The sequence below is a fragment of the Colossoma macropomum genome, unplaced genomic scaffold, assembly GCF_904425465.1.
Source record: "Colossoma macropomum unplaced genomic scaffold, Colossoma_macropomum, whole genome shotgun sequence".
In the NCBI taxonomy this organism is placed as follows: Eukaryota; Metazoa; Chordata; class Actinopteri; order Characiformes; family Serrasalmidae; genus Colossoma; species Colossoma macropomum.
The window spans coordinates 20646114-20657024 of NW_023494795.1; the positions used below are offsets into that span (position 1 = coordinate 20646114).

The following is a 10911-nucleotide window of genomic DNA, read 5'->3' on the forward strand; positions in this document are numbered from 1 at the left end:
ATTATTAGGAAATCTTGGAAGAAGTTGTTCGTGAATTGCACAAGGTGAAGGATGAAATCATTGATGGTATGTTCAGTTACTTACTTTATATATACAGTGGGGTCCAGAAGTCTGAGGCTATTAGTGAAAATTCTTCAATTTTGCATGCTTTTTAGTTTAATACAGTTTTTTGTTACACAATATATTATCAGAATGCCAATTTGATAAAATATTTACATGAATTTCAGAATTTCTTAGTATTCTCATGTTTTCTTCAGTGTGCACTCGAGCTGGTATAAACTTTACAAGTTTGTGCATAAGCCTCTGATGAGTAGATTAAATACAGAGTCATCTGAACACGGGCTTCAACGGAAGGGATAAGACAAAAAAGGATGACCTATTTAAACATTACCAAAGTCACAAATGTGAAATAGTGAAGAATCTTGCACTTCTTTTTCTTTCTGTTGTTTATTTCCTGGTTTAAATGGGAAAAAACCCAGATTTTCAGTGTGGTCTCAGATGTTTGGACCTCACTGTATAATTTATTATCATATATTACACCCAGACGACCGCACATTCCAAGATTATACTAAAGCCTAATGAAATGAAATAATGATAAGTACATGGCATTGCAATTTATAATCATGAATGTGATCATTTGTGGCCTTATTATATGCTAAATGAACCATGAATCATTAGATGACTCAGATGGTAATACATGTTCCTATCATCTCTTTCAGCCATTAGACATGAACTTAGTAGAATTAGCACGACATAATCTCCCAGACCCGTGCAACCCATCTTTTATGAGACCCAAACCCCTGGCAGGATCTGCTGTAGCTGAAGAGGGGAAGACGCCCAGCAATGTTACCGCCATGTTAAAGCAAACGGACCATTTTGCTCTAACATGAAGTGTACCTGAGCTAACCCTCAGATATGTGTATGGATGAAGGACACTTGCACTGATCTCTCTGTTTTTGGGTTTAAATATTTGGCAACTGTCTTTTCAAAGTCTTTAGAGAAAATGTTTTTATGATTTTTTTTTTCTTTTTTCATTATTATTATTATTATTGTCATTATTATTATTATTATTAGTGGTGGTAGTGGTGTTCATGTAAGTGGTAGTAGGTTAGTGATGAAATGGTACAAATAATTGATAAAATAATGATGATAATAATAATAATAATGTCTTTGATCATTGCACATGTCTAAATGTTAGCCTTTTATATTTTTATTGATCTTTATTTTCCTTTTCTTGTGTTAATGTTCATTATAAACATATACACATATACACCACCAGTTTATTTCTCACTGATCATGATTTTTTTTTTTTTAAGATTTTTACAGTCCTTTCGGCAACACAAATGTGTGTGTAATCACTGACAGGAAGATTTTTAAAACAAGGTGGAACCAGTGATGAGAGACAGGAGACAGACTATTGCTTTTTGGATATTGCAATCTTACAAAGAAAAAAAAAACATCAGTACACCAGAGTATTTGTGACCATGTTGTTAATAAAACGTTTATTGGCTGCAAGGATATGGTGAAGTATTGTTTGGTTTATTCCCTTTTTGACTAAGTGCTTCCTGGTTTGGAGGAAAAGAAAATACACATTACATTTAAAATGAACTGAAATAAAACTCTGAAGAAATGTCTTGGATAAATGAGGCGGTGTGTTTACTTCTGAGAGATTTGTGCATCACTCTTCTTGTTCTATGATGAGTAGAGTGCCCCCTACAGACACGAAACAGCATGTGCAGAGAGATTCATATGATGATCATACTGATTTCAATACACAGCATAATATCTAAAGATGTGTGTAGTTAATGTAGTATGTATTTATGAATTCTTTAATTTCCCTGATTTCAGTATCAAGAACTGCAATTCAGTGTTTATACTCCATGTGAGTTATTTACTGTTATTAAATATTTATACCGCAAGACCTGAAAAATGTTTAACAAAAATACTTTGATTTCAGTTTGCACAACAAAGCTAACAGTACAAGAAATAAGAAAGAAGAAAGACAGATTATATATACACATATGTACAAAAGGCAGGAAAAATAAATGTATGCATGGTATCACATATAAATAAAGAGAAAATCAGAGATTAAGGGAACACAAGGCTTTATAATGTTACGAATATGACATTTACATACATAATATTTACAAACATAATACATTAAATATAAGTTTATGGTCTATATTTGTGTCAATCTCACCGAACTGCCTCAAACAATTCAGTGTCATAACCATTGTACACAAACAATATTTACATTATTCAGTAAATCAATCGGAGCTCTGTATGATTGTAATTATTAAATTATTATTATATATTACTACAATTAATTTTATTCAGTAAATTCTCTCAGTATCACAGTGTATCTACATATCTGTTTCTCATTACTGACATTTAACACTTTTTTAATTAAAAAAAAATGAGAAATGAAAAAAATGAGAATGAGTATTATTTTAAACAGTTGAATTTCTTTATTTTAATGTTTTCTTGTGACGTTTACCAAAGCAATGATATATGATGTGGCACACAAAAAAACGAAAAAACTCAAAGGCTGTCAATGTGTTTCGGTAATGAGACTGAATCGCAAAATACTAAATTTTGTCAAATATATATCTTGTCATGATTAGCTTTAAAATACTTAATTGAAAAAAAAGTTAGGAAAAAAGAAAACATTAGTTACAGATTTATCCTCGAATCTTACTGTGCTTCAGTACTGAGAATTCAAAAGTGAATTGCACAATTCTATTTAAAAAATCAATTTAAACGCTTAGGTTTATTTTTAATTATTCAACCACACATCATTGTTTGTGTATCCAAAAAATGTCCAAAATGTCAGTTTGGGTCGCAGCATTTGTCTTTGGTGAGAATAAACGATTTCCATCACAAAACAACACAAAATCCTTTATAATCCTGCTGTCCTTTAATGAAAGCGCGCGCGTGTGCGCGCACCAAGCCTCCCTCAATCTCGCGAGAGTTGAAACTGGAGCGTAGTGGCGACGTGAACGCGTGTGAACGGAGTGGAGTTATTTGTATTATAGAAGAGAGGGAGGGCGGCAGCAGCAGCAGTAGCAGTAGCAGCAATCGTTTCAGCGGAGGGGGTGTGTGTTTGTGGGCCAACGAGCTCTGTTGCGAGTGTGTGTATGTGTGTGCGCAAGCAAGCGAGCAAAGCTGGCGGAGTTCAACATGGCATCCGGCGAAACGCTGTACATAGAGACAGACGGGTCGGAGATGCCGGCTGAAATAGTGGAGCTGCACGAAATCGAGGTGGAGACGATTCCTGTGGAGACTATCGAGACGACGGTGGTCGGCGGCGACGACGATGACGATCACCAGCCCATGATCGCGCTGCAGCCTCTCGTAACAGACGATCCGAGCCAGGTCCACCACCACCAGGAGGTAATTCTGGTGCAGACCCGAGAGGAGGTCGTCGGTGGGGACGAATCGGACCTCCGGGCCGACGACGGGTTCGAGGATCAGATCCTCATCCCCGTCCCCGCTCCCGGCGCAGAAGAGGAGTACATCGGGCAGACTCTGGTTACGGTGGCGGGGAAAAGCTCCGTGGGGCGGATGAAGAAGGGGACAGGCAGCGGCAAGAAAGCAGGCAAAAAGAGCTACTTAAGCGCCACCGAGGCCACCGGGAGAAAATGGGAGCAAAAGCAGGTGCAAATAAAGACGCTGGAAGGCGAGTTCTCCGTTACGATGTGGGCGTCAGGTGAGTTATCCGGGCCAAATTGGGAAGTTTCTCTCTCTCGTCGGCTCGTTGCCGTGTCTGTAGCTTACAGAGCAGGGCCTGGCAGGGCGGTGTCCGTCCGCAGCGGCTCCCTCCGCCACCCCGTCCCGTAACGCAGTGTCGGGAGTGTTACTGAGACTGCCGCACGCCGAAAATGCGAGCACTTAGAGCGGTGTGTTTTTGTTTTGAAGGGAGGCCATGTTTTAGGTGTTGCTGGGCGCCGCCATGTTCGCCGAGTCCAGTATGGCGGCCCGTAAAAATGGCGAAGATGGCGGAGGGAGAGAGCGCGCTGGTCGCGCTGCGTGTAGGCCGCGGAGCGCAGAGCGGCTAACGGGCTAACTCAGAGGCTTAGTACTCATAAAACAAACAGGGTGCACTCTAAATTGATTAATATTACCGTATTGTGGCACATAAACACACTGTCGTTATTAAAAGACAGCGTTTCGGGCTAATTCTGTATCTGTAACTTGTGCGTTTTTGTTCAACTGCCGTTGGTTTTGTAGCACGCTAGCTAAATGAGCTAGGTTAGCTAATTTGCTAATGTGCATTGTTTTCCTCGGCTGGGTATTGGTAACGGTAACGTTAGATACGATTTATTCAACCGATTGTTACAAATGAGATTCATTGAAACTTTTATCATGATTGACATCATTAATATTATTATTACCAGCCATTTTAGCGGCGGGGCTTTTATCATGGCTGATCTTTGTTGTTTTTCTTTTCAAGGCCCAGACTCTTCTTAGGCTCATATCCCCCGAGTGTATAACGTTAACGCTTAACGTTAGTGTAGTTCAACAAAGGCTAGGGTGCTTCCTTCACTTTTAAAACTGATCAGTTTAGCTGTTTTTTCCAACCGAGAAACCAAACTGCAACATATTTTGGCAGTTTCCATGCTCTTTCAACCTTTTATTTGTCTGATTTGTTGAAGCGAGTGTTTAGGAGTAAGGAAACGATCGAACTGGTCTGGCTCAGTTAATACGGCTCCCTCTGGGGGTAGTTAACGCTAGTGGCCGCTGTTTTGTTATTGTTTATCGTTCTGCATGTAGTGTATCCGTAGCTGATAGCATCAGCTCCTCTGCCTAATCTGTGGTATCGGTGTCTTGCTAGCAGCATGGTGTTGAATGCAATAAAAATTATTTAATTACCTTTTTTTTGCACTTGCCACTTGCTGATGCTAACTTCATGCAGTGTGTATACATGATGGAGTAAATAATATAAATATCAAACTGGGGAACCAAGAGAATAGGCCACATTTGTAATATTTACAATAAATACAATATGTGCTTTCATGTGCTGTTTGAGAATGATCACTAGTCAGCCATAACGTTAAAACTGCCTCTTTGTATTTATACTCATTGTGCATTTTATCAGCGCCCATTACAATACAGGTGCGCTGTTTTTCTGGATACTTTGTTAGACCCTTTAACCTTTTATTCAACAGACAGGACCTTCAAAGAGCAGGTGTTATTTGAGTGGTGAATCGTTCTCAGCACTGCAGTGACTGATATGGTGGGGTGTGTGATACTGTGTGTTCTGCTGGTATGAGTGGATCAGACACAGCAGTGCTGCTGGAGTTTTTAAACACTTTGTCCCCTTATTGTCCACTTTATTAGACACTCCTGCCTTGTTGGTCCACCTTGTAGATGTAAAGACAAAGAAAGTAGCTCATCTGTCGCTGCTCAGTTTGTGTTGGTCATCCCCTAGTCCTTCATCAGTGGTCACAGGATGCTGTTGTCCGTCCAGCAGTGACACTGAGGTGTTTAAAAACTCCAGCAGCACTGCTGAATGGTCATTCAGTCTTGATGCAGATAACTTATTAAGGAATAACTGTAAATGGGTGATTAGAGGATATTGTTTATCATTTAACTTATTTGTTTTTCTAAAGAGCTTGAAATATAGTAAGTAGTAGCAAGTAATAAAGTTACCTTAAAGTACCTTTAGTTCTCATGTGCAGTATTTCAATCTAGGCTGTTTAATGTTATTGACTAAAATAACAGCAGTTATTAATGACACGTTATCCCAAACTTTTGAACAGCTTTGTAACATCTGTTATCTGTCATAACTAAAAATATTACAGAAATATTGCTAAAACTGAAAAGCAATATCATGGCATACCAGTATAGGGGTGATATCACCCAGCACTGTTTATTGGACCAAAAATGCCTTGATTTCTCAAAACACTCATCTGGAAAGTCTGAGCTTGGTCAGGCCACTCACAGTACACAAAAAATTTCATTTCAGATGACAAAAAGGACATTGACCATGAAACTGTGGTGGAGGAACAGATTATTGGAGAGAATTCTCCTCCAGACTACTCTGAATACATGACTGGAAAGAAGCTCCCTCCTGGTGGCATTCCGGGAATCGACCTCTCAGACCCCAAACAGCTCGCAGAGTTTGCCAGGTGAGATGATCTCAGACTAACGTAACTGTTTACTGACATGATAACAGTAATGTGAGTGACTTAGCCTTTGGTGTTTGGTTTCAATCAGAAGTAGGGTGTCTGTGGAGAGCACTATGATTTGAAATAGGTTGATTAATCTTAACTGCTCTTCATTTAGGCTGTTTATACAGCTGTACGTACAAATTGAAAAACCTGTTAGCAACCAAGCACTGGGTGGAAGTCCTTTTTTTATTCAGATTTGCACAGATGTGGAATTAATGATGGTTTGAAATGTTTACTACAACTACAAAACTGAAACCATTTAAATATGTATAGTATGTACAAAGCCAGATTTCAGAGGAGAAGTACTGTATAATGTATTACGTAAGAGTGCAGGCATCCCTGCTGAGTGATTCCTGACATAAGCAACCATGTTCAAAAACGAATGTGCGCCACAGTAAGCATTTATTTATTTATTTATTTTTAATATTTGATTTCCACACAGCATCTAAGTTTGCAAAGGTTCCTTTTCTGTGCAGACTGGCTCTCTGTACAACATTTTTGAATCTAATAATTATTAATTACTGGTGTTTCTTAGTCCCTACAGTAACAATGGCGGCCCTTTTGGTCGCGACTCAGCACGGTAAGATGTGGATCTTTGGTGCACTGTTGACCATATTGGTCTCGGAGTTTGTCGCTATATGATGAAACTTTTATTGTAATCACTAATGGGGCTGTAAGGGGCTGAGTTCTTTGACACTCACAGCGAACACTAGTAGTGTAATTTTCAGAGAACCCACTTTTTTGGTTCTAGTCTGTGTCTGTGCTTTGCATTCATATGTGCACAAATAATAGGAGCCTCTGTAAGCAGTGTCTGTATGTGTAACAGTACATTTCCTTTTGCCTAAATTCAGTTGATCAAGTCTTGTGTTCTTTTTGTTCTCTCAGAATGAAGCCACGTAAGATCAAAGAGGATGATGCACCCAGGACGATAGCCTGCCCCCACAAAGTGAGTGTGTTTTCTAATTTATTCACGTTAGACTCAGAGGTAGTGAATTACTTAGCATTTTAAATTTCAAGTCACACAAAATACAGTAAACTGCCACTAGGTGGCAAATTATGAACTGTGAATTTAATTGAGTTTAGTCTGTCTCATTGACTCTGTCTGTACCTCCCATTATTGTTCAGTCTCTCATCTGATCACAGCAGGGCAAGGAACAGAAATGAAACTGAATAAAGAATCAGCCTTAACTGTTCCGTAACTAACATTAATTTGGAATCTGTGTTACTGGTTTAAAATGTTTCCCATTCCATGCAGCACTCAACCTAATAATTTGAACAAGCTTATTCTCATGTCTTGCCTCCAGTGAGAGAGAGAGTGGGAGAATGAACGTGTCTTTATCAATACAAGCACAACTGCTTTTCACACTTACAAACTTTATTACATTAAGTCTAAATAGAGGTTATGTGAAAAACAGTAATTTTGTTCTAACCTACAGGGCTGGATATCAACTCAGTACTGTATGGTGCAAACCGAATTACATCAGCTATACCAAGTATCAAAAATTCCATGTCATTCAGTACCAAATTTTAGTACCTAAGTGGTCAGTAATCAATATCCATAAGGCAATAAGCATGCTTGGTTTAAAATCCAGCCCGGTGATGGGCCATTATCACAATATTTTTCCAGTCACGTTCAGGCTTCGCATTATTCGCATATGTAGCACTAAAGTGGTATTTTACCAGGATGCATGTATTAATACATGACACAAAAATTCTAGTAAACAGGAGATTATGTCCTCAGCGTTAATAACCAACAGTTCCTTAGCTTAAATCATGCACAAAAGTACAACTCATTTGACTTTTCTCTCTCATATGAACTCACAATTAATTAAATAAATAATAATAAATACAGAAATATATCACACAAGCTGTGAATTTTACTAGTATTTTGACTCTGGCGTGCTTTCATGCCTAACCGTTTCCTGTTTGATTACTGGTAAATTCCTCTGTAAAAGTGTATATGTAAAAGGGGCTTTAATTGTATTTTGCATGCATGTTAATAACATCAGCGCACTTAGGAATGCAAGATCCTGCTCTAATGTCATTCCAATAATACGTGTGTCCAGGGTTTGTCTTTTAAATACTCTTGTTAAAGTGTCTGAAGGCGGATGCAGATAGGGCCTTTTTCCGCGCAGTGTAATGGTGATACCATCTTAATCAAGTTTGTTTACCTCCAGGGATGCACTAAGATGTTCAGGGATAACTCTGCAATGAGGAAGCACCTACACACTCACGGACCACGGGTTCACGTGTGTGCCGAGTGTGGTAAAGCCTTCGTGGAGAGCTCCAAGCTAAAGCGCCACCAACTTGTTCACACTGGAGAAAAGCCTTTCCAGGTTAGAACATGCACTTTTGTCACTGAAGCTCAGATGGTTTCTTTTGAACAGAAGGGAACATCAAACATTTCTTTTCAAACTCTTGCTCATGTATCTGTCTGATCCACTTAATGAATAAGAACATTTTCATGTGCTTGTTCTGTTTACAGATCTAAACTTCTGCTAATAGTTTTGTCGTCAAACATGCTCAGAACAGACTGGATATAGATCTGATAGAACTCTAACTCTTGTGTTTATCTTTCCTGATTAGTGCACTTTTGAGGGCTGTGGAAAACGCTTCTCGCTGGACTTTAACCTACGCACACATGTGCGGATTCACACCGGAGACCGCCCGTACGTCTGCCCATTCGATGGCTGCAATAAAAAGTTTGCTCAGTCCACCAACCTCAAATCGCATATTCTAACACATGCGAAAGCCAAAAACAACCAATGAGCACCTCCGTTTCGTTTTCCCCTTTTACACCTGAACCCAGCCTCAACGCTACAGCATCTTAACACTGGAGGTTTGAACTGTGCTCTTCTGTAGTTCTCCCAAGGAGCAGGGGCAAAAAAAAAAAGACCTCAAGGTCTTGGGATAAATTATGGCCATTGTAAAAGACACAAAAGCTAAACATTGGGAACCCCTCTGTCCTCAAATCAGCCTGCTAACCTTGTGGCCCTTGCTGCGGAGCAGAGCAGAGCTGCGTCCGACCCGGCTGTCCACAGATGGCACGTTGCAGCCGGATGAATGATCGAACTCATGGACACTCATAGACATTGCTTTTTACCACAAAGATGAACGAGAACATTCGGACAGTTTGCTCCACTTCTTTTCACTTTTACTTAAATCTCACCAGTCCGCATAGATTAGCTTTTAATTTTGTATTTCTCCAAGTGTGCATATTGTACACTTATTTTTGGGATATGCTTAGTAATGCAACCTTGTGATCATTCTTTATCCCTAAGGATTTAAGGTTTTGCTTAGGACATGTTCTTCTTGGAAGGGTAAGACAATACTTCAGAAGTTACTGTAAGACAATACTTCAAAAGTATTTTATGTAAAAAGTTATCTTTTTCTGTTTCTTTTTTTTCTTCTTCTTTATTTGGTTGTAATCTAACCACTGAATAATCTTGTATACGTGTATCGTATGGCTGTATGGAGATCATGTAGAAATGGACGACAGCGTGATTTCAAGTGTTTACTGCTTTGAAGCGTTTAGTCATCAGTTAATTTCTCTTTTGTCACATTTGTCTCACTTGGCAAAGAACATTCATTCACTTTTAAACCCATCTCACAATAAACCACAGTGTGATCTATCTTTTTTTTTCTTTGTTTAGAATGTATTGTAAAGGCCTAAACCATGAAATATTCTTTGTTAATATTTACATTTCCATGTATTTCAGTGAGCTGCAATTAAAAAAAAAAGGAGAAAAACTCAAAAGTGGTTCCAGCACTTTTTATATAGCTTGTTGTATGTCTTTTGGAAGTCAAGCCTTGAAAACCACCAGCATATCAGTGCAGCTGAAATGGCCTGTTATATAGCATCTCTGGACATGGATTAGGCCTAGACCTGGAATAAATTCGTTTTAGTCCAGTATTGGTCTTCATCTGGGTCTGGGAGACAGGTCGCTAATCTCTCTTGATGACAGTGGATGGTGTGCTGACCTCTTGTGGTCAAGATGTAAAGGTTTTGAAGATTTAGACAACTGCTTATTACACCATATTTAAACACGGGTAATTTACTTCTGAAATTTTGCCATCTTCTTGGTCTGTCTGATATCACTGTCTGTGTGACTGTGATGGTGGTCATGGAACTTCTCTTTGTACAGAGCTTTTGGCAAGGTATCATTGCTTAACGTTGGAGAACTACTCTCTTCTGATCCAGTTGTACTTTATTAAGCTTTCGTTTAAATGACAATGATAGAATAAACTGTTTGAACATTTAAGACTACTAATGTAACATCCAGCTCTGCTGACATTAAGCCTGAGTCTCACCGAAGTGCTGTCCATGGTCCTGAGCGGCTATGCTGAGTCATTTATATTGTATAATTAAACCCTGAAACTGAGAGTGCGCTGAATAGGAGAAACAGCTTTGCTGATGTGTAATACTCAGCTAGAAATTTGGAACATTTACAGTAATCACCTTTTATACCAACTGCTTCTCAGAGATGACTGTAATAGCTATAGGGGCTGTTTCTTCAGTGATTACTCCCAGTTCTTGAATTGTGTCAATACTAAAATTGGAAGTACTTGTGCTAACTAAGTAGTTCATAAAACTAGTTGTGTGCAAATTTCCTGGCTGATTAGCTTTAGCTGAAGGATCGTTCACACAGTACCTGCATAAACTGAGACTCAGTGAAACATTTCACCAACACACTGCCAGCAGCACTCTGTGAATGAGTTTAGTGGCTTAAGTAGAAAA

General features: G+C 39.0%; 2 protein-coding genes across 4 annotated transcripts in view; both read left to right on the top strand.

Moving 5' to 3' along the window:
* evlb (Enah/Vasp-like b) overlaps window positions 1-1643 on the top strand; it is a 60606-nt gene extending 58963 nt beyond the window's left edge. For all 3 annotated transcript variants that reach the window (XM_036581801.1, XM_036581800.1, XM_036581799.1), the window contains exons 12-13: window positions 9-66; window positions 720-1643. In XM_036581801.1, the coding sequence (XP_036437694.1) occupies window positions 9-66; window positions 720-757 (96 nt within the window). In that variant the 3' untranslated portion in view covers window positions 758-1643. The remainder of the gene's footprint in view (window positions 1-8; window positions 67-719) is intronic.
* Window positions 1644-2992: 1349 nt separating this feature from the next.
* On the top strand, window positions 2993-9930 carry yy1b (YY1 transcription factor b). The gene is made up of 5 exons (XM_036581804.1): window positions 2993-3709; window positions 5969-6131; window positions 7059-7119; window positions 8351-8509; window positions 8760-9930. The coding sequence occupies exons 1-5, from the start codon at window positions 3181-3183 to the stop codon at window positions 8940-8942; spliced, it is 1095 nt and encodes a 364-aa protein (XP_036437697.1). The 5' UTR covers window positions 2993-3180; the 3' UTR covers window positions 8943-9930.
* The last annotated feature ends 981 nt before the right edge of the window (window positions 9931-10911 follow it).